Raw genomic sequence first — 24,458 nt, forward strand, 5'->3', positions numbered from 1 at the left:
TGCCTGCTAGGCTCTGTCACCGAAGGAACCTCTGGTGGCACGCGGGTTGCGTGAGACAGACCCTCAGTGAGGCAACAGGTAGAGGTGAGTGGTGTTCACCAGACTGACACAGATTCAAACTCAGGGCCAGAGCTGGGTCTGAGGCCACTTAGCAAAAGCCCCTGGGTACACCAAGGCTAGCTGCCACCCACCAGGTGCACAGAGACCTCTGCTGGGAGGCAGGGCCTCAGGGAGTCATCAGGGTGAGGCAGTGGCATTTATGAGGCCTGAACAGATCAAGATATGGCTGTACGGAGGGAGAGCCCTGCCCAGGACAGTGGTGCCAGTCAGGCGTGCGAGGGGAACATGGCCCCTGCCCTAGGGCCACACAACTCAGTCTGTCCCACGTTCTGCCCGGACCTCCTTGAAAGCCCAGCTCAGCAGGGTGGGACTGCTGGGAATCAGGAGAGTGGGGCTTGTGGGGCTCCCCTGGGGGAGGAGGTCAGTGTCAGTGAGGCTTGCAGGAAGGTGGGGGGATCCTCCCCCAGCCACACAATGCAGTCTCTGACACCCCTAGAGTCTGCCTGGACCTCTCCACCCTAGGGCCAGGCAGCTGACTCCTTAGGGCAAGAGCTCTGTGTGTGTGTGTGTGTGTGTGTGTGTGTGTGTGTGTGTGTGTGTGAGGGGGGTGACAGGGAGTCCAGAGGGTGGGGCTATTGCATCCCCCAGGCCAATACTGAATGGAGGGAGTGCTGGACCCAGGAGAGATGGCAAGTGTGGGTGGTGTGGGAGAGGGCCTCAGCACAAGGATCCTGGAAGTCGTCCCTTCAGCTCTCTCCCCAGAGCCACACAACCGGTTTCTCCTCACAGCATTAGTTCACTCTGAGCCGCCCTCCCTCTGCCAGAGCCCAGGGTGAGTGTCTGTGGATGAGATTTTGTGTGCTGGCCCTTTAGGAGGGCACCTGGGTTTCTAGCAGACTCCCACCTCTCTCTGGGAGAGAGAATCCCTGCTGATTTTCACAGCCAGATATTAGGTGTGCTCCTGTCCCAGGCTCCCGTGCTCCGGGCTGGGGAGCCCCACGCTCCCCAGGGGGGACCTTTGCAGCTGAGAGGTCCCTCCAGGTGCTCAGCTGCTGCCCCTTTCTGTATCACCGTCCTTCCTCCAGGTCTCGACGTAGCTTCTGTAAATCCTTGGTTTTAAGACTTCCGTTCAGCCAGTCTTCAGTTGGTAACTCAGGCTGATTGTTCTATATTTTAGTTGTAACTCCAGTTGGGTCCTGGGAAGCGGTGAGTGTAACTTCCACCTACTCCCTGCCATGTTGGATCTCCTCATCGTAGTTTTGATTTGCATTTCCCTAATCACTAGTGAAATTGAGCATTTTTCATTTATCTGTTGGCCATCTGTGTGTCTTCTTGAGAGAAGCATCTGTTCAAGTCCTCTGCCCATTTTTTAAAAAATATCAATGTGTGGTTGCCTCTTGTGTGTCCCCCAGCTGGGGACCTGGTCCACAACCCAGGCATGTGCCCTGACTGGGAATTGAACCAGTGACCCTTTAGTTTGCAGGCCAGCGCTCAGTCCACTGAGCCACACCAGCCAGGGCTCTCTGCGTATTTGTTAACTGAATTCTTGTTGCTGTTGTTGAGTTGCATGAGTTCTTTATGCATTTTGGAGATCAACACCTTGTCAAAGCTGTTGTTTGCAAATATCTTCTCCCATTTGGTTGGTTGCTTTTTGTTTTGTTGACGGCTTCTTTTGTTTTGCAGAAGCTTTTTAGTTTGACATAGTCCCACTCATTCATTTTTGCTTTTACTTCTCTTGCTACTGAGGTCAAAGTCATAAAAATCCTCTATTAGACCAAGATCTGTACGTTTCGTGTCTAGGTTTTGTTCTATGTATTTTTCAGGTTTCAAGAGACTTTATTTTTTAAAGATTTTATTTATGTTTTAGAGAGAGGGGAAGGGAAGGAGGAAGAGAGGGAGGAAGTTGGGTTTCTACACCACTGTGAGAGAGAAACATCGACTGGTTGCTTGCTGTACATGTCCCATCCAGGGGCCAAACCCGAAACCCAGGCACGTGCCTGGACCAGAATCAAACTGGTGACCTTTTGCTTTGTGGGATGGTGCCCAACCTACTGAACCAGACAAGTCAGGGCTTAAGTAACTTTAAACCAAAGTAATCAGCATGCCATGATCAGATATTTGGGGGCAGCCTGCCCTAGGTCTTGGCCAGCTCAACAGAATGCCAAAAGCTGGCTCTCACTGGGAGTGTGTCAGGCTGCCACTGGAGACAGGTACTCAGTCCAAACCACAGAGGAAGCCAGGGAGACTCATGTGTTCCAGGAACTCCAGAAAGCAGTTAGATGCAGCCAGGACTCAACTTGGAATGTGGGGCCAGGGGTTATAAAGGTGAGGTCTGCTGGACTGCCTGAGGGGCTGCAGACCCCCCAGTGGGAGGGGCAGACTCGGTGTGACTGTGCACACAGGATGGAGAATTGGTGGGAGACGAGGGATGCATTGCCTCTGGAACATGAAGAGATCTAGCTGGTGCTATCCTGTCCGGCTGTGGTGCGTGGTTTAATGGTAACTGATATTTGATGTTGGAGTTTCTCAGCCCTTAGAGGACCAGGTTATGTCCCAAAACTTGACAGGTGAGAGGTTAGACCTTGGATCCTCTGGGGGAGACTGACTGGTTGAGTTGGTGTAAGCCGTCAGTGAGGGGGTGCGAATCTGCCTAGGCTGCTTCCTCAGAGGGTCCCCTCAGCATCATGTCAATATAATGCCCCAAATGGCACTAAATTTCCCATCGTAAGGTATTTAAAGCCTGATGGCAGAGTTCATGTGTAGTCGCAGGACTGTTTAGATATTCTACTGGGAGCCGAGTAAATGTGTGTTGAGCCTCTTCAAAGTGAAAGCGAACTGGGCCTGGGGTCCCTCCGCGACAGGGACAGAAAAGAATACACACACAGGGGTCCGGCACAAATAATACCCCCCCACCTTTTTTTTTTTTTTTTTTTTTTAAGATTTTATTTATCCACCTTTTAGAGAGGGGGAGGAAGACAGGGAAAGAAACATCAATGCACGGTTGCCTCTTGCACTCCCCCAACTGGGGATCTGGCCTGCAACCCAGGCATGTGCCCTGACTGGGAATCGAACCTTTGACCCTTTGGTTTGCAGGCCGGCACTCAATCCACTGAGCCACACCAGATAAGGCTAATGCCCCTTTTTTAAATTACAAAATCTTTTATTACAAATCATAAGCAGGTAATCCTGTAACATAACCACATCACACTCAAGTACACCATGTGACATTTTAGGGGAAATGTTCAAATTAAAACTATAAATTATTACACCCATATTAATACCCTACGAACCACACTCAAGCAGGCCTTACTTCTGCCGGACCCTGTATTCTCTAGGTCAGTACCTGTGAAGGACATTCCTTGAGCCCATTGTGTAAGTCCTCGGTCAGTCCTCAAACATTAGGAACTGGAGCCTCACTGGGGGAACCTAGCACTGATGGGTCCGTAGTCAATGGTGCAGCTCCATTCATTAGGGGATGGGTTAAGGACGGGCCATGTGGGGCTACTGAGAGGGACTGTGGGCCTGCTGCCTCCTATCCTTGATGACAGGGCTGGGCTTCAGTGCCGTTTAAGTGGGTGATGATGGGGCAGGAAAAGTCACCGTGTCCATTTGCAAGTCCCACTAGGAAGCCCAAGATCTTCCTGGTGTGGGGAAGGAGCTGAGGTGAATGAAGGGTTCTAACAGTTACAACCAAACCTCTGTAAGCGTTTGTAACCTCTCCTTCACCGTGAGTAGAAAGAATTTAGAGGGATCACCTGGAATGACAGTGACTTGGCCCCTGTTCTATTTTTTTAAACATACTGTTTATTTTTAGACAGAGGGAAAGGGAGGGAGAGAAACATCAGTGTGTGAAAGAAATACCTGGTTGCCTCTCTCACATACACAACCCGCAATCCCCAACCCCCAACCCAGGAATGTGCCCTGACTGGGAATCGAACTGGTGACCTTTTAGTTCACAGGCCGATGCTCATCCCACTGAGCCACACCAGCCAGGGCAGCCCCTGTTCTTTATACTATCAAAAAGGACAAACCTCAGGAAGCCGCTAGTTTCCTAGATAGGGGTTTAGGTGGCTACCATTCCTGGAGACTAGGGAAGAGGGCAGAGGGAGTCAGGGAAAGGCTGGGGGCCAGAGGTTTCTGTGTCTCTGTGAGCTTCGTGCCTCCTGCCTAGATGCTGTCACCGTAGCCCCCACGACTGACCAGTCCTCAGACTTACCAACAGTAGTGTCACCAACTGGACTTATCCACGTGAGATTTATACCAAGTAGGTAATCCCCAATTTTATAGAGCATAAAGCAATGTGAAAAATTAAAAATATTTAAGCACTTCAGTTACCAAAAATATCTATGGAAATGGAAAGACAATCTCCAAAGTGAAACTATCAGTGGAAAAAGAACAGGTCCCTGGGTTACCAAGTGCAGGGGTGTGGGCTCTGGGGTCAGGCGGGCAGTGTGAATCTGGAACCCCCGCCGCCAGGTGGGTATTCTTGTGTGAACTGCACTGCCTCTTGGACTGCTGGCGAAATGACCCCGCCTCTGACCTTGCTGGGAGGGTAGATGAAATACAGTCTTGTGGTCAGGATATGAGAATCTGTGTCCAGAGGGAGTTTCATCTAAATCCACTTTGGTTTATGACTATAAGACATTTAAAAGAAAGCTGAAGTTCATTTTTTAAAAAGATTTTATTTATTTCCAGAGAGGGGAAGGGAGGAAGATAGGGAAAGAAACATCAACGTGTGGTTGCCTCTCACACACCGCCCACTAGGGACCCCCTGACTGGGAATCAAACAGGCCACCCTTTAGTTCGCAGGCCAGCACTCAATCCACTGAGCCACACCAGCCAGGCAGAAATCAATCGGAAGTTCTGATTGGGACTCTAGGGCTTTGGGGGCCGATGGCACCCGAGAGGACAGTCATCCCTGTGCGCGCCCTGCAGCTGTGAGGGTGGTTTGTCAGCCTTCCTCACAGCACCTGTAATAACTCAGAACTTACAGTAACAGTAACTTTGGTATTCCTTGCATTTTTTTATATTTGCTATTATTCCCTTTTTTAAAATATAAGGTTTCCAGTGCATACACAATTTATGTCAAACATGTGCTTTTGTTGAGAACGCAGGCTCAAGTTCACAGCCGTGAGAGCTAGAGCCTGCCTTGTTCTGCTGAGCTAACTAATGTTATTCAACAAACTGTCCATTGTAATGGGTGAAGGTGTTGTCTTTGGTATAAATGAGTGTTAATTTAGGGACTAAGGAATGCATGAAAATTTTTCCACTGGAAGTAATGGCAATTATATTTTTTACTTAGGAGAAGTCTATTCTCCAGGCTCATAAAGTCATATACAAATACACATGCACACACACACACACAGTTCTTAGGTCTTTATTTTACAAAATTTGGTATATATTCTCTCTCCTCTTTCCTCATCCGACCTGGAGGTGTTGCTTCCCCATATTGTTTCTGTGGAATACCATCAGCCACGATATGTTTGTACTGCAGTTTACTCGATCACTCCCCTACCAATGGTCATTTACACTGTTTCCTTTTGCCTTTGCCAAAAAATACAATATACATCGATACACATAATCTTAAGTACTGGCACTTTTTTTTCCCCTAGGGATACGTTCCCCAAAATGACAATGCTGGGTTGAAGAGTATGTAGATTCTTAATGTGGAAAGACAGTCTCACAATGATTTCTAAGGGGCCTGCCAAAATGCACATTCTAACAGCAGAGTATGAAATCCATCTCCCGCCCCTGCTTCCTCACTGTCGGCAGATAAAATGAGACAACTTAAACACCTATTGGACTATGGATATTCTAGTACATTTGTTCAGAAAGTCACATTCATATGTAGTTAGTCTGTCAGTGATCTTCAAAAATTAATTTTAAAAAAGCCAGTTATGGCCACCATTTACAATTCTAAGGCATGATTTGTGATGGACAGGAAAAGAAGGAAATTGTGAATCTGAAATCAAGCCTCAAATGGTGTATCTCTCAGTTATACAAAGAAAGATAAATTTTTGTAGTTAAACATATATGGGGAGATCACTGAACAGGTCTAATTTATAAAAGTGTTTGTGAACCTTTAAAGTAAAGGCATGACTTACACTAAGTCAGACTCCAAAGGGAAATGCTTTAGGTTGATGGTAGTGAAACTCAAGAGAGTACAAATGCCTCCCCTAATCAGATTACTGCAAAAATTTCTTCCACAGTGGGCTATGCACACGGAAACTTTAAAAAGCAACGAGACGTGACAGTGTCTTAAAATAAATTATTTTTCCTTTAAAGTCTCTGAAAGGTAACTAACATTTGAACACTACATATACATCCTACCATTTTTTTACAAGGTAATTCATAAAATGTTAAGAAAAACTAGGGAAACACATGAAAATACAGGTGGTTTCTGGGTCACACATTTCGGTAGCTGACATGCATTTGCATGTAAACACCCCACTGGAAAACAGCCCGATGGATGTGGATGCGCTCTCTGGCCCCGTCATTCTGTGGTACACGCTGAGAAATACAGCCCACAGCTGCCTCCCTTTCCTCTCCAGACCTCCTTCCTAATTACCTCATATTTGCATATTTACGTACATAATGTGCCTAGAAAATCTTCAAGTCCAGAAGAGGTTAAAACCCCAGCACTGCCTCCCATTAACCAGGAGGCAGCTCAATAACAATGATCACATCAACTCATACAAGCAAGCAAGCAGGCAGTCAGAGACAACGCGTTACATGCTACTTTAAAATCCGTCCCGTGTTTCCTCTGGAATACATACTGAGTTGCAAAGATGCTGAAAATACATGTGACATTTAATATGGAAAATCTTGTTTGTGTCCTAGTTATTGCAGAGGACAAGAATTTCAAACTTCCAGTGACTGTGTTAAATTCACATGTGTAGATCTAAAGTATATTTTTGTGTGTGGGGGTTTTTGTGGTGTAGTCACACACACCACCACTGAATTCCTAGGTACTGCCTGTAGACCTTTCCCGCTGCTTCCCAGAATATTTCATTCTTGAATAATTCATTCCAGATTTTAAAAAGCTCAATGCAATACAGGTAAGTATGTCTATGTACACTTGAATATGTTCTGATATGTATTCTTTAGTTGAGTGTCACACCTAACGCTCAGTATATTTATTACTGTTCTTAGGGGACCCTTTGTTTTACACATTTTCAAGTCGGTAGATTGTATCTCAGTATGAATTCCACGCTCGGCAGGACCTTAGGAGGTCTCTCCCCCACCAGAAGCACAGTCCACCCTGGCTGCGACCTCAGGGTTTGTCACCTATGTGAACTCGCAGATGGACACTGAGTCGGGACTTCCTGCTGAAGGCCTTCCCACACTGAGAACACTCGTACGGCTTCTCTCCCGTGTGGATTCGCAAGTGTAACCGAAGGGTTGACCGCTGGCTGAACGTTTTGCCGCATTCCGTGCACTCGTAGGGCTTCTCCCCGGTATGAGTTCTCATGTGGATGATGAGCTGTGAGTTCTGGATAAAGGACTTCCCACATTCGCTGCACTCGTAACGCTTCTCCCCTGTGTGAATCTTCTGATGTATGATGAGGTTTGATTTCTTGAAGAAGCTTTTTGCACATTCGTTACACTCGTAGGGTCGCTCCCCTGTATGAATCCTCTGGTGTGTGGTAAGTTCAAACTTCTGGGCAAACGTCTTGCCGCACTCGCCGCATTCGTACGGCTTCTTCTCCATGTGCGCTCTCTGGTGCACGATGAGGTTGGACTGGTGGGTGAAAGCTTTCCCACACTCAAGGCATTCAAAGGGTTTCTCCCCGGTATGAATTCTCTGATGCTTGATGAGGTTTGCCTTGTGGGAGAAGGTTTTCTTACACACGTTACATTCGTAAGGTTTTTCTCCAGTATGTATTCTCTTGTGACTAACAAGGAGTGACTTGAAGGAGAAAGTCTTGTCACAGTAGTTACAAATGAAAGGCTGTACCAAATTTCTAATTTTCTGATGTTTAAAAATGGTGTCTTTATGGCCAAAGGCTTTCCCACTTTTGTCATATTCAACGTACTCCATCCCGGGATGGGTTTTCTCTTGCTTTAGGTAGAGAAGTGCTTTTCCAAACCCATCGTACTCATCAGCTTGCTTCCTTATATAGCTGTTACTGTTAAGTAGGTCTGAGCTATATTTCAAAGTTTTTTCATATAAGTCAAATTTATAGGGTACTTGTCTCAAAGAAACAAAGTCTGTGCTTAGATTGAATGGTTTTCCAAAGAGATCGCTTCTCTCCTCCACGGGGCTTTGGTTCTTAAAGATTATGAACGGCCTCGCCTGCTCCTCGGGGTCGCCGTGCTCCCTCTCCATCTGGTCGTCAGCCTTCCACACCTCTAGGAGAGAGCACACGGAGCACACGCTGTCAGCCCTGTCGCTGCAATGGTACCGAACGTGACGCCTCAAACGTTCCACTGCAGCGCTGCCCCTTTAGTTTGGGGCCCGGTCTTCCAGTCTGAAAAAGTCCCCGGAGCCAATTTTTCCTAGCTCTTAAACTTTGAAAGAAAAAGGGGAAAAAAAGGAAGTGGAGACTGACAATGGACATGAGGAGCACTGCCAGATCCCAGAATGACATTCGGAAGGGGTGAAGGGAATGGAAAACACGGGGCCGCTAACGGGAAACACATGGAGCAGGAAGGCTGGCACCCACAGGGACCGAGGAGTGCGCAGCATCCTCAAGGACACTGGACGGTTGGCACAGAGACCAAGAAAATAAGCACATGAGGATGTTACAGGAAAAGAGCAGGCAGATCTGAGTGTAGAAACCCAAACTGTGACTGAACGACTGTGGTCCGACCTCATCTGGAGGCTTCTGGGCTCTCACCCCGCCCCCTGCTCATCTGCACCCAGTAACTTCCTGCCGCGGGATTCCTGGTGTGGCAGACAACCGCAAGGCAGAGCGCCCCAGCCCCACTGCAGAGCGTGGGGCGCTGCAGCAGCGATTTTCAGCCTGTGCGCCTCAGGAGCTTTTACAATGTGCACCACCTGACCATTTCTTCAAGGGCGCCGACCTCATCTCCCTGAGAAGATGGCCAAATAAAAAAATGACAGCCAACACAATAGCTGTCCCATGGGAATGAATCAAAATTATACCTATTTTTTTTTCAAATTGGCAAAAAATATATTTTTTGGTGTGCTGTGGAATTTTAGTAATTACTTCATGTGTGCCATGAGGTGAAAGAGGCTGAAAATCTCTGCTTTAAAGTAAGACTTCTGCAAATGAATGGCAAGATCCAGAAGCTTGCGTGTTCTGTAGGAAGCACAAAATCGACCCAAGACCTTTCTGATGGAGTCAGTGCTGCTGCTGGCCGCACTGCTTGTCTTTCTGTCGAAGTTGTTGGAGAGAGAATGTGCTTTCACCATTGTATCTTTCTCTTCTCCTTTTAAAATGCTTCCTTTCTTCCCCAAGTCAGTCTTGTCTCTACCTTCATTTGAAGGGATATTAAGGATCAAACTGCCCAGCCTCCCCCTAGACCTTTAATAACCTTTACTTTCCTCTGCACATCACCGGCCACTCCTGACTCCTGTGACCCCGCTGCCATCGATGTCTAGGACGAAGACGGCGTTCCTGCACCGAAAAAGCCGGTTTCCCTTGAGGCCACTATACCAATTACCATGAGCTAACAGAGAAAATATTCTGACATCTAAGGTGGGCAGGTCATCTGTTTGCAGCCATCTCTAAAGGTGTAGGGATTTGAAAAAAAAAAGTCCTTAAAATATTTCATAGATACCAACTCATTCATAACCGGTGGAATGTTTCCTCTAGTGGCTTCTGAGTCTCCCCCCTCTCCCCCCCTCCCTGCATAGCTTCCCAGAAAGCTCTCAACTGGCAATTCTAACTGTACAGGCCACAACTCTGTGGCTCCAACTTAACAATCATAGCTGGTCTGACAATATCAGAGAACCTGCTGATGGAACATAGCTCCTAATGGCCTGGACATTAGAACTTCAGAGTCTTCACAATCTCTCAGCTTTTGAAGCTTGAGGTCAAAGCCACAGTGCTTTAGAAGCTCATAATTTCTGGTAGTTGAAAAGGACGTAAACGCTGCTGGGTGCATGCAGAGCTACTCCCGAAAGCCGCCTTACCCACGGACAGTAAGTTGCTGTAGTTTTCCAGCATCACGTCCATGTACAGGATCCTCTGCGAGGGCTCCAGCTGCTCCCACTCCTCCTGGGTGAAGTCCACAGTCACATCCGTGAATGAGACTGACCCCTGAAATGGCATATTGCTATTCATTCTGGAATGGTGAGCACTTGGTGATACGGAAAGGGTACACGAAAAAAAGTTATTCCTATTGCATTGCTGTAAGAGAGTCAGTCATTCACTGCAAACATTTACACCCGGAACCAGCTGTACATTTTCACTCAGTTTTGTCAAAGACGTGTATAACGGTTAGAGCACGTGTGCAGGTTCCCTGGTATCTCGGCACTGCCTCACGAGGCAGGCACCCGAGATTAATGAAACACTGTGTCTCCTTTAAAGACGCCCACAGGGTAAGTGCTGCACGAACACTAGTGTGCAGAATTTAACGTTCCTAGTGCGGTGCTGATGCTCACACGGTGCTGTTTTTGTGGTGTCAAACTAGACAGTGTTAAAGAACAGGGCAAACCTTTTTTGACATGACAATTTATAAGAAATGCATTTGGTCATGGTCCATAGCTCCCGGCTCACAAGTGCCCTCAAGCCACTAGAAGTACCTAAGGATTGAGAGTAATAAGGATTTTTTATGTATGTTAATGAGGTGACTCTTGAAAAAACAAGAGGATGGGCGCTGGTCAACAGTACGCCTGACCCTGTGATTACAGGGCTGGAACCTGCAGTCCGGCTCTGCGACCCTGAGTAGAGGAGGGGTCGGAGGCTGACAAATGTCATGGTAAGTGATGTAACCCATCACCATTGTCTAATAAAGACTCCCTAAAATATGCACGAGAACAGGGTTCTGGGAAACTTCTGGGCTGGTGAACACAGAGGTGTGGGAGAGAGCCCCCTGGAGAAAACTTGGAAGCTCAGGTAAGTAAAAATTCAATTCACTCCCTCCCTCCCTCCAACTCCTCCCTGCCTCCCCCCCACCCCCCCTCTGCCACTCCCTCCCTCTTTCTCCCTATTCTTACTCCCTCTTTCTCTGCTTTCTCACTCCTCTCCCTCCCTCTCTCACTCCTTTGTCTCTCCTCTCTCTAATCTCCTCACCTGTTCTCTTTTCATAACTTCTCTCTCCACTCTCTCCTGTGCCTGCTCCCCTCCCCTCTTCTCTCTTCTCCCCTCTCAAAGTCTCCCTCTCCCCTGCTCTCCCTAATCCGGCCCACCGCCTCTCTCGGTTTCTCTCATCACTGCTCTTCCCTCTATCACTACCCTCTCAGCCTTACTCCTCTCCCTCCCGGTCACACCTCTCCCGCACCCTCCTCTTACCCTTCTCTCTCCTCTCCTTTCTGTCCCCTCCCCATTGCTGTCCTCCCACTCCGCTCCCTCAGTGCTCCCTCACTCCCTTCACTCACTCCGCTCCCTCAACCACTCCATCTATTCACTCCTCCCCCACCCCATCTCCCCGCTCCTCATTCCACCTTCTCACTCCTCTTCCCTCTTCCCTCTACAGCAGCTCCATCACTCTCTCCTCTCTCGGTCCCGTCTCAGTCTGCTCTCTCTGCTCCCCAACCCCTCCCCCCCCACACCACCCCGTCACTCGCTCTCATCCCTCTGGTTCCTTTCCCCCACTCTCACTCCGTTAATACGTTAATAATCTCTCACCCCACCTCACTCCTCCCTCTGTTGTCTCTCTCCTCACTCCACTCTAACTTCCCTACTTATTCTCCTCACTTACTCATCTGTAATGATCCCATCTCCCAGCCCACGGTGCTCCCTCAGCCTCCCCCCCTCTTTCCCCCTCACGCCCCCGTCTCTCCCCCCTCACTCCTCCCTCCTGTCTTCCCCCACTCACTCTCTCCTCTGACTTCTGTACCTACCCTCTCTCTCCCCTCTCACCGCTCTCTCCGTGTTCCCCCCACAGCTGTCTAGTCTCTCACTCCCCATCTCCGCACGCACTCCCTCCTCCATGTCTCCCCTGACTCTGCATCTCTTTCTTTCTGCTCACTGCTGTCTCCCAATCCATCTCACTCCTCTCTTCTCCCCCCACCCTCCCCTCTCACTCCTACCCCTCCTACCTTCCCCCTCTCTTGCCTCTCACTTCTGTCTACTCTCTGTCCTCCCCTCTCGCTCTTCCTCTCTCCTCTCCCTCCTCCTTCCCAATGTCTCCCCGCCCTCTTTCCTCTCACTGCTCTCTCTCACCCCTGTCTCTCCATTCTCACTCTTCCCTCCTGCTGTTCCCTCCGTCCCCCTCTCTTTCTACTTACTTCTCTTACCCTTCTCTACCAACTTACACCTTCACCCCACCTCTCACCCCTCCTCCTTCCCTCACTCTCCCTGTCCTCTGACGTCTGCACCTACCCTCTCTCACTTCACTCTATTCTCTCTCTCTCTCTCCTGTCTCTCCGTTCTCACGCCTCCCTCCCAATGCTCCTGGGTCTCACCCCCTTCTTCTGTTTTGTCCCACTCCTCCCTCCCAGACTTCCCTCACTCACCCAGTCTCTCCTCTGAGGTTGTACCTACTAGCTCTCACTCCGTCTCCATTCTCTCCTCACTCCCAGTGTCCCCTCAGTCTGCCTCTCTTCTTTCTCTCCATTCTCACTCCCCTGTCTCACCATTCTCACCCCTCCCTATTTTCCCCTGGTCTCCCTCTCTCTTTCACTTCTATTTACTCACTCCTCTCTCTCCCCATTCTCAACCCCTCCCCTCGTCTTCCCGCACTTGCACTTTCCCTCTCTCCTCTTACTCTGGTATAAACTCACTCCCTTCCCTCTCTCTCATTCCTCTCACTTCTCTGTCTCTATTCTCTCTCACAGCCCTCTCTGTTCTCAAGCTCTCTATCTCCCCCCCACTCCCATGTGTCTCCACTCCCACTCCCCCCTCCTTGTCTTCCAAGTCTCCCTGTCTTCTCACTTCTCTCTCAGATCCCTGTGTCTCCACTCTCTATACACGCTCCCTTTCCTCTCCCTTCTCTCTACTCCTCTCTCCTGTCTCTCCACTTCACTCCGCCGACCTCGACATCTGCCCTCACTCTCCCTCTATCTCCTCTGACTTCAGTATCTACCGTCTCCTGTATCTCTCCCTGTCTCCATTTTCTCTCTGTTCTCTCAACTCCCCTGTGTCTCCCCCGTACTCCTTCTTCGTCCCTGTTGTCTGTCACTCCACCTCTTTCTCCCCTCTCACTTCTCACCATATTCACTCTCACTCTGCTGCCTCTCCACTCACTGCTCCCTCGTCTCTCTCCACTTCTCCATCTACTCCTCCTCACTCCCCTGTCTCTCCCTCTTTGTTCTCAGTTCTCTCTTCTGTCTCACTCCCTTCTGCCTTTCCGCTCTCACTGCTCTCTCCCGGCGTCCCCTCAGTATCCCTCCATTTCCTCTCACTGCTTTTTTCTCATCCCCCCTTCATGTCTGCCCTGAGTCTACATCTCTTTCCTCACTGCTGTCTCTCTTCTTTCTCTCCCCACGCACTTCTCCCCCTCTGCCTTCTCTCACTCTCCTTCTCTCTACTCCCCTCTTGCTCTCCTTCTGGCTCCTCCCTCAGTCCCCTCGTCTTTCTACCTACTTCCTCTTTTCTGACTTCCCTCTCTGTACTCACGTGTCTCCCGCCATGTCTTCCCTCACTCACTCCCTCCTCTGACTGCTGTATCCAGTCTCCCATTCTCCCCTCTCACTTCACTGTTCTCTCCCACTCCCTGCCTCTCCTCCTTCCCTGTCTTCCCCCAGTCTTTCTTTCTTCTCCCTCTCTCCTCTCTCACTGCCCTGCCTCTCCATTCTCACTCCTTGCCCAGTGCTCCCTCGGTCTTCCTCTCTCTTCACACCCCTCTGTCGCTCCATTCTGGTCTTCCTCTCTCTTCACACCCCTCTGTCGCTCCATTCTTATTTCTCCGTGTCTTCCTCACTCCCCTGCAACTCTCTCTCCTCTCTCACTCCCGCCTCTTTACTCTCAGTCCTGTATCTCTACCGCTCTCGCTCCCCTTTCTCCCTCCTCATTACCCTCTCACCCCTCTCTACTCCCAGCCCTCTTTTCCTGTCTTCCCACTCTCAGTCCTCCCTGTCTTCCCTCACCTTCTCCGCTCTCACTCCTGTCTCTCCACTCTCACTCCTCCCCATCTTCCCTTACCCTCCTTCTTTTTACTCACTGCTCTTGACTCTCTCACTCCTCCGTCTGTTATTTCCCTCACTCTGTCTCTCTTGGCTCTTAGTCCCCTCTCTCTAACCCTCTTTCATTCCTGTGTCTCCACTCACTCCCCCTCTCAAATCTTTTTACTGTCTCTCTCTTCTCTCCCCGCTCTCTCTCTCTACTCTTCCTCACTCCTCTGTCACTCTGTCACACCCCCCCACTCGCCCTCACTCCTTCTGTGTATCCTCACTCTTCCCCGTCTACTTCTCACACTCTCTGCTGTCTCCCTCCCCTTCACTATTGCCTTTGTGTTCTCTCACTCCCGCTCTTACTCTCTCCTCCCTGTCTTCCTCTCTAATCTTTCACTTCTCAATCTCTCCCACTCCTCCCCCTTAGTCTCTCCTCTTTTCACTCATTCCCTCTCCCCCTCTCCCTCCTCATTCTCTTCTCTCCCTCCAACCTCACTCTGCATTTCTCCTCCCACTCAGCTGTCTCCTCTCCCCCCTCCACTCTGCTCTCCTTCTCTTCAGTTCTCTCCCCCCAACTCATTCTCCCCTCTTCTCCTCTCTTCCTTTTTATCACTCTTATTCTCCTCTCTCACTATCCCCTCCCTCTTTACTCATTTTCTAAGTCTAGTCCCTTTCTTCCCACCTGTCTCTCTACTCCTCGCTCTCTCCTTCTCTCTTTTTTCTCTTGCCTCTCTCACTTTCATTCCTTCTCTGTGCTTTTCCTGGTAACCTCCCCACACTGACCCCACCAAATGTTCTGTCCTTAGCTGAAGGTGATGGTGTCCCCATTTTGACAAGTACTCACTTTTCTTGGTTCTCTCTCATGTACACAGGAGGTATACCTATTACTAAACTTTAATTTGTATTCCCCTGCTAATCTGTCTCATGTTAATTTATTAGACCAGCCAGAAGAACCTAGAAGAGTAGATAAAAATTTTCACTCCCCAATACCTGAAAGGGTGAAACCACATACTGCTGAGACCAGTCCAGCTTTTGGAACCTGACGAGCTCGAACGGAAGCCTGCAGACCTGAGTGGACTTGCCCCGGGAGACATTTTCACACAATATCATGATGGACTGCATAGTTATTAGTAATCCAATGGGATTCCCACAGTGTGCTAGCATATTTTGACCTTTATGATTGTTTTACTATAAGAATGTATTTGAAGATCAGGGAGTAGACTATGATATTGTGATTTATAGTAAATATATACTTGGTCATTCAGATGATCAAAAAGTATTTCTCATGTGTATTTGATTTTTGTTCACAGTTCCTGGCTCACAGCTACCAAAATCCCTGGAATTTCCTGAATGTAGAGAGTGACAAAGATCTGCTATGTTAACAAGGTGACATCTGGAAAGCACCTAAGGATGGGGGTTGATCAACAGGAGGCCCAACCTTATGATTAGAGGGCTGGAACTTTCAGTCCCACTCCATGACTTCATGACCTCTGCGGAGAAGAGATCGATAGTCACTGGATTCAGAGAACTGGGCTGGTGAATAAATAAACACGTGGAGCTGCTCGAGAGTGGCCCCTGGAGAGGGTGTGACAGCTCTGGGCCCTTTCTCCAAACCTTGCTGTGTGCAGCTCTTCCACCTGGCTGTTCCTGAATAATGTCCTTTTATAATAAACTGGTGATCTACTAAGTAAAATGTTTCTCTGAGTCCTGTGAGCTGCTCTAGAAAAGTAATCGGACCCGAGGGGGTGGTCTGGGAACCTATGTTTCATAGCCAGTCAGAAGCACTCCAATCCATAGCCAGCTGGTTAGAAGTACAGGTAACAACCAGGGCTTTTGACTGGCAACTGAAGTTAGGTGTGTGTGTTGGGCGGGGTCGGGGGGGAGCAGTCTTGTAGAACTGAACCCTTAGCCTATGGAATCTGATTGTAGGTAGACAGTGTCAGGTTGAGCTAGATTCTCATATACCCGGTGTCTAAGAATTGGATCTAGGAATGCTTTTCAGCTTTGAATATTTAAAGGCAAAATATGGACTTCCAATTATAAGACATAGTATTAGGCATAAAGACCTCCCCACCATACCCAAGCCATAAAAATGGCAGCAAAACAAAAACCCACACAAGCAGGACTACATCAAATGACAAAGCTTTTGCAGAGCAAAGGAAACCAACAAAATAAAAAGGCAACTGATCATATGGGAGAAAATATTTGCAAAGTATTTATGTGTTAAAGGATTAATATCCAAATTATATAAAGGACTTACGTAACTCAACAGCAGAAAGCCAAGCAACCCAAATAAAGAGGGGAGGATCTGAATAGACATTTTTCCAAAGACATACAGATGGCCAACAAACACATGAAAAGATGTTCAATATCACCAATCAGGGAATGCAAATCAAAATCACAACACATTTGCAACTTTCACATGTTAGAACAGCTATTATTAAAAGGATAAGAGGTGAAAGTGTTGGCAAGGATGTGGAAAAAAGAATGTGCACTGTTGGTGGGAATGTAAACCGTGCAACCACTACCGAAAACAGTATGGCGGTTTCTCAAAAAATGATGACTAGAACCTCCATGTGATCCTACAGTTCAACTTCTGGGTATTTAACTGAAGAAAATAACACTGATTCAAAAAGATATATGCACCCCCATGTTCAATACAGCATGATTTACAAAATCTGAGATAGGGAAACAGTCTTAGTGTCCATCAATAGATGAATAGACAAAGAAAATGCTGCACACAATGGAATATTATTCAAGTAACCGCGTAGAAACTTCCTTTCTTTAACATGACCTTTTCTCCTTTCTTTTTGATTCAAGCTGGCCTCATCCAGCACCCTGACTCACCTGGCTCCTCCTCCCTTGCACAACCTCTCCCTTAATCATTAAGCCTGAAGGACAGTAAGGTTCTGGTTGGCACAGGATAATCTTAGGAACAAAGCCTGGGGTCTGTTGACTCCAGAGACAGAGTTTCATCAAACTGGAGATAACATCTAGGCCCCAGTTGTGTTTCACCTGCAGCCCCAGAAAAGCGGTGAGACCAGCCTAAGCAACGCAGGACCAGATGCACTGATCAACACTCCCCCGCTCCAGTGCTGACCAGTTAGCAGAGGCCATGCTTCTGATCATGACCCTAACTCCCTTAGTCACCGTGACTCATGATTTCGCCCCCAGAGCCCATCACCTGGAAGCCATGGAGGAGCCAAGTCTTTAGCATTAGCTGACCTGTCTCCAGGTGGCCACTTCCTAAAAATAAACCCTTACTTTCTTTTTATTTTTTAAAAGATTTTATTTTTAGAGAGGGGAAGAGAGGGAGAAAGAGGGAAAGAAACATCAATGTGTGGGTGCCTTTCGAGCGCTCCCTACAGGGGACCTGGCCTGCAACCAGGCAAGACTGGGAATTGAACCAGAGACCCTTTGAGAGCCACACCAGTCAGGGCTCTTTTTCTTTCTTTCTTTTTTTTTTAATTGAATTTATTGAAGTTACACTGGTTAATAAAATTATACAAATTTAAGGTGCACAATTCTATAATACATGAGCTGTATACTATATTGTGTTCGCCACCCCAAGTCATATCTCCTTCCTTCACCATTTATCCCCCCTTTACCCTCTCCTGCCTTCCTCCACCCCCATTTCCCTCTGGCAATGACCACACTGTTGTCTATGAGTTGTTGTTTTTTTCTTAATCCCTTAACCTTTTTCACCTAGCTCCCCTTCCACCTCCCCGCTGGCAGCTATGAGTTAATTTCTATTTTATTTTCTTCATAGATTCTGCCTATGAGTGAAATCATTTGGTATTTGTCTCTCTCTGATTGGCGTATTTCCTTAACATAATACTTTCCAGTTCCGTACATGCTGTCGCAAGGAATACTACTAAACCCTTTCTTTGCCGCAAACCCCTATTCGAGTCTTACTGGGCCTTGATGCACACAGGCAAATGGACCTCTGTAGAAACATTCAGCCATAAAAAAGTAAAGCTTGCCATTTGAGAAAACATGGACGGATAGTGAAGGCATTATGCTGTGACGTAAGTCTGAGAGAAAAGACAAATACTGTATTTTTCCATATGTGAACTCAAACAAGCTGAGCGCACAGACACACAGGATAGGTGGTTGTGAGGAGGAGGGGGATGGAAATGAGTTAAAAGGCACAAACTTCCAGTGGTAAAATAAATATGCCATGGGGGTATACAATGTGCAGCACCATGGGTACAGTTAATAACACTGTACTGCATTAATGCAAGTTGCTGAGAGTAAATCTTAAAAGTTCTCATTCCAAGAAAAAAAGTCTTGGCGATCGATGTTAACTAGACTTACTGTGGTGACCATTTTGCAATACTATATACAAACAGTAAATCATTGTGTTGCACATCTGAAACTAATGTTATGTCAATTACATCTTGATTTAAAAAATAAAAATTTAAAAATCTATAAAAATTAAAACAATGTCCACAGCAGCATTTTACACAAGAGCCCAAAGCAAATGTTCATCAATGGATTAATTTCCTGCAGTATATTAAAACAATTGAGTACTATAGAGCCCTGAAAATGAACTAATGTCTGCTACGCAGGGAGAATTTCACAAGGGCTTCTAAAATGCTGGCTCATTTCTACTTCTCGGCCTGAATGGTGGCTACATGGGTGTGTGCGCGCATATATCTAAATAAAGTAAATGACATGTACATTTAAATAGTCTGCTACATATGATACTTTATCCCCATGAAACAAAAGAAATCCTGGAGCATATAAATATGAAAAGAATAACAAAAGGAACCAGAAAACCAAGCATTTAATCAAAACCAGAAAGAAGTTATAAGAAAAACACTGGTAACTTTCAAAACCATCTCCACCCACTCTGCCACATGGTAAGTACCTCTGTATCACTGTCACACCAACAAGGGAATAGACCTGTGACTGTGGCTCGATTCACAAAGCCTCAGAAATGACTACCATCAAATATGAAAGTACTTTTTCTCGGAATGCTGTTCTCCATATTCTATGCAAACAACTGCTCCAAAAATTGTTGATAAAACACAGTTCTGTACTGTGGACTTAAAGATGTCGAACATGACTGACTTCAAAGGCTTACTTCTGTCATGACAGATGACAATTTCAATCTGAAATGAATTTTGTGCTCTGAGCAGAAAGTCTAAGGCCATGAATAGAGGTGTCCCTACCTTCTTTGACACCCAAAGCAGACCAATACTTTTAAATACTCCCGCCTAAACTCTTTAAAATGTTATACATCTGAAATCTTCACCTCTAAATTTACTCTGTGTACAGAATCCTCTTTTACCTGTTCACATTCTCTTTTGAATCTCTCTCTCTCACCTTCAGTTATGGCCTCCAATTCCTAACTCCTCCTACTTCTTCCAATCTCTCACTACACCTCTAAGACGACAAACCTCCAAATTCTAGATTACACTTGTCACCATCTTCAAACTCTCCCCCCAGTAACTTTCTACCAACCTCCCACTCACAACTGCCAGCCCCAGGAAAAGTTACCGGAAGTGAGAGGGGACAGGTAACATGAGAACGGTCTGAGCACTGCAAATGATTCAGTCATCATTATTAGTGTGCAGGTGGCCTGCTCAGCATCATTTCACGACATCTACAGGACTCTTCAGCCATTTGGCACAAGAGCCAAGAATGCAGGTGATGACCGGCCGTCTGTGCCTGAGAGCAATACCATGTGGTCAACAATCAGAGTCAAGATTTTCCCAACAGTAAATACTTATTCTCCATTTTCAGATCACTTCTGAAATTACAGTTCAAAAAAACAGGGTGACTAGGGGGTTTCCCGGGGACGAAGTTAAGGACTAGGGACACAAAGACCGGGGTAAGTCCACTCTGAGAGGCGCCCCTCAAGTCTCTCCTTTGCTCCTACTTCCCCTGTCACCCCAGCCACCACAAAAGCTTCCTCTTAGTTGTCTTCCCTTACTCTCTTACCCCACATCTAAAGCTTCTATAATTTTCCCAAAGGAAAGCTCTAGATAACTACTTGATTAGAAATGGATACCCATGACCCACTGCAATAAGGTAACAACTGGCCCAGTATTCAACATCACCCCAGTTTCCTTCCCGTCTCTCTTCCCCAAGGCCCCTCTCCATGCACAGCTCCTCCCACTTAGAGTGCATCCTAAATTTTAAGTCCTGCTCTCTTTTAAACCCTGGGGCACCTTTTTTTTGTATCTCCCTATGGAACTTACTTTACTCTGCTTTTTGGGGGGTTAAATGTCTCCTATTCCTCTCACTCTCCCCAACAGATGTTAAAAATTTAAGAAGAGAAACTGTATCTTGCTCATCATTGTATTCCTGTCAGCACAAAGTACATAAGTACACGTTAAGTACACAAAATGATAAAGTGGCATCTGTACTGTTTCACTCAAATGGTGTAAAATATTGGTAATATTCGCTAAATCCTAATATCCAGCTCAGTTCCCTGAGATGTCATGCATAATCTAGTATGGCTGTCTTTTCATTAAAAAATTCTGTCAGAATGCTGTACTTTTTCTCTACAGGGTGGTAGACTGTCCAATAGATCAAAGGGAAGTAATACATAGCTTAAAAATGCTTTTTATTGCACTGGTAATCTACTGAATACATGACTCCCAAATCAATTCTAGCTGTACTTGTATATTTATTTGCATAAATTGGGTATTAAGTCTCTTAGTGGCTATTCGGCTTTTCAGAATCTAGTGTATGGTTACTCCATTTATGTAGTATCATCCACACATTGTCCTCGTACCATTAGTAGAGACATACAATGTGACCCATCATGACATATGGGACAAATAAAAAAGGTCTAATATATTTGTAGTTGGACTCTAAATAGGAGAGGAAAAATATAACAAGACAATACTTGAAGAGATAATGGCTGAGAATCTTCCCAAACAGCAAATGTCAGACCAGAGAACCACCACTAATCCCAAAAAGAGTAAATACAAAGAAAACCGCACTTAGGCACATCATGATTAAGTGGCTAAAAATCCCAAGGGAAAAAAGATGCATTGCCTTCAGAGGTAAAACAGTAAAAGTGACAGCTGACTTTTCAACAGAAATAGTGGAAACCAGAAAATAATGGAATATTTTCAAAGAGATGAAAATACCATTGGGTTGGCCAAAAAGTCTGTTCATCCCCCCCCCCCCCATAAAAGACACATTTTTCATTTCCACCAATAACTTTATTAACTTAGATATTTTGAGTATGTCGGCTATCTCCCATGTGGTATAACATTGATTGTTCTCAATTAATGTCTCAATTTGATTGCTGTCAACTTCAACTGGTCTCCCTGACTGTGGAGCATCCTCCTGCACGAAACCTCGCAAACCACTTTTGCACATTAGATCAATCACAGCACCTTCTCCATATACTGCACAAATCTTTGTTTGCATTTCAGTTGCATTTTTACTTTACTTGAAATAATAAAGCATAACATGCAGGAAATGCTTATTTTCTTCCATCTTCAATAATAAAAGTAGCTACACAAAAATTCACCAAATTTTTATTTTTTTTAAATGCATGCTGATATGACAGCTGTCACACAATACAATTGAACAAAATTGTTTTGAATGAAGTTAAAAACAACTAAGTGCTACTAGAGCCATCTTATAGAAACAAACAAACAAACTTTTTGGCCAACCCAATAGAATATGAGTTGGCAAACTTTTTCTATTAGAACCAAGTAGTAACTGTTTTAGATTTTGCAAGCCATATGTAGTCCCTACTGCAAATAATTAACAGTCATTGTACCACAAAAGCAGGCACAAGCAAGACAGAGGAAAGGTCACAGCCATCTTCCAATAAAACTTGATTATGAACACAGAAATTTGTATTTCATGTAATGTTCACATCATAGAATACCCTTCTTCTTTTGATTTTTCTCCCTCAACCATTAATAAGTGTTGCAGGTAACCTAATCAGCACTGTTTCATGGCATCTTATAGGAAACTTTATTCACTTTGCATGAACTGAAGGTGACGGGTCATCTATGCCTGAGATCAATACCAAATACTGATACTAAATACCAATGCTAAAAACCATTCTTGGCTGTGGGCCACACAAAAACAAGGCGGCGGGCCATTTGACCTGTGCGTCCTAGTTTGACATTTTGAAGTAAAAGGGTGACTACTAAATAAGGTGATGTGTTAGATATTATTACTGCCATCAAAGGATACACTCCAAACAGAAAATTCAACCTAGTGCAGCCATGGCTGGTGTGGCTCAGTGGATTGAGTGCCTGCCTATGACCTGCAAGGCCTCCAGTTCGACCCCTGGGCAGGGCACACGCCCGGGCTGTGAGCCAGGTCCTCAGTTAGGGGTGTGCGAGAGGCGACCAATGGATGTTTCCCTCTAACATCGGTGTTTCTCTCCCTCCCCCTCCTTCGCTTCCCCTCTCCCTAAAAATAAATAAAATCTTTAAAAAGATGGTATGATGACACTTAAATCCAACAGTGCCCTTAATTAAATTAATTATAAAGTAAATAAAAATAAAGAAGTCTGTCAGATTTGATTTAAAAAAATGATTCTACCACATGCCACTTACATATTTACTATATGACAAATCAACTATATCAGATTTGATTTAAAAAACATGATTCAACTCTATGCACTATAAATATAAGAACACAAATAGACTGAAACCACACGAATGGAAAAAGATATACCATAAAATCACTAATCATAAAAAGGTAGGTATGGCTATGTTTGTATCATACAATGATTATAAGCAAGAATAAAGAATGACATTCCAAAATGACAGAAGGGTCAACTCATCAGGAAGACAGAACATTTGTAAACATGCGTACACTCAAAAGTGTGTATGTACTCAATGACATAGCTTCAAATTACATATGATTAAAAATGACAGAACTAAAATAAGGAACGGACAAATCCTCATTCACATTGTCAGTCAAGTATCAGAACAGAACGAAGACATTTTCAGAAATACAAAGGCTCAAAAAATATATTCCTCACATGCCCTTTCTCAAGAAACTACTAACAGTGTCCTCCAATAAAACGACAGTAATCCGAAAGACAAGACAGGGAAAGGAGCCGAGGAAGCCCCTGAGAGGGGTCTGAAGGAGGCTGCAGGGCGGCGATGATGCCGAACTGCTCGCTGCACCACCTGGAACGGTGTGGCTCAAGAGGAAGGCATTTCCAGTGCTGTCACCAACGAGATGCCCACAACCTCTGTGTGCCACCTTTGCGGGACGCCTGGGTAAGCCTGGTCCAAACTCCCACCTGCACTTGGTCTGGCTTATCTTGACCAAGTGATGATGGCATCTACCTCTCCCCTGCACACGAGGCTGCCTTAGATCAAGTGAGGATATCCATTTCATCCCACAGAAGTGAGCTGGCAGCTGACTGGTGACCTGAGAAGCAGAAAATAAAGAGCCGCCCACTCACTCGAACTGTATTCCTGCCGGACCTAACCCACACTTGGACCCTGCCAGACGGCCCGACCTGATGCCCTCCTATGTTCCTCGTGACCTTGCCCGTGACTTTTCCAAATGGGATTTTTGTAAACCCAGAGACTTTATTCAGCTCACCTTCTCCTAGAAGCCTTTGTCCAATACCAGCAACACTTCTAGACACAACTACATTTGCGCTTGCTTGGTAAGTCTGCTACACTGCTGGGTGCGCAGTAAGACTACCAGTTCACACCACCACCAGAAGTCCACGAGTGGCTTCACCGCTCTCTAGCTAACACTGGCTAATGTAACTTAAAACAACAATAACAAAAGCCTTGAATCTTGACTAAGGGAACATAGGTGCATGAAAGGACATGTTTTAAATCTTTCATGTCTAGAACTACAACAACAAAACCCTCCACCAATCAGACAGAAAATTATGCAAAACAAGGCAATGTAAATTCCAGCTATAGTTTTTCAAAACTGAATTTTATATGGACTAGAGATACATACATAAGTGGTAAAATCTTTCAGAAATGCAAAGGAATGATTAACATAAATATAAAGATACTAGCCACCTAGTAGGAGGGTTCAATCAAAGAATGTGTCATTAAAGGAAATAATGGGCAATAAGACTACTGGTCAAGATGGCCGAGGAGGTACCTGCTGTGCTCACCTCCTCCTCCAGCCACATTAAAATTCCTGTAACTAAGGATATAAAGAAACAGCAATGTGGCTCTGGGTGGTGTAACTCAGTGGATTGAGCATGGGCCTGCGAAGCAAAGGGTCACTGGTTCAG

The 24,458-nt window shown here is 46.0% G+C and overlaps 1 protein-coding gene across 6 annotated transcripts in view; it reads right to left on the minus strand.

The window, feature by feature from the left end:
• Nucleotides 1-4,842: 4,842 nt before the first annotated feature.
• Nucleotides 4,843-24,458, minus strand: part of ZFP1 (ZFP1 zinc finger protein) — a 32,725-nt gene continuing 13,109 nt past the window's right edge. For 2 of the 6 annotated variants that reach the window (XM_045819181.1, XM_045819180.1), the window contains 2 exons: nucleotides 10,163-10,247; nucleotides 4,843-8,412 (listed from right to left, as the gene is read on the minus strand). In XM_045819181.1, coding sequence (XP_045675137.1) covers nucleotides 7,334-8,412; nucleotides 10,163-10,247 — 1,164 coding nt within the window. In that variant the 3' untranslated portion in view covers nucleotides 4,843-7,333. Of the gene's footprint in view, nucleotides 8,413-10,162; nucleotides 10,330-12,649; nucleotides 12,779-24,458 lie in introns of those variants that run through there. The other 4 variants (XM_045819178.1, XM_045819179.1, XM_045819183.1 and 1 more) reach the window with 3 other exon arrangements.

The sequence above is a fragment of the Phyllostomus hastatus genome, unplaced genomic scaffold, assembly GCF_019186645.2.
Source record: "Phyllostomus hastatus isolate PE091 unplaced genomic scaffold, TTU_PhHast_1.1 phas_scaffold_345, whole genome shotgun sequence".
Lineage (NCBI taxonomy): Eukaryota > Metazoa > Chordata > Mammalia > Chiroptera > Phyllostomidae > Phyllostomus > Phyllostomus hastatus.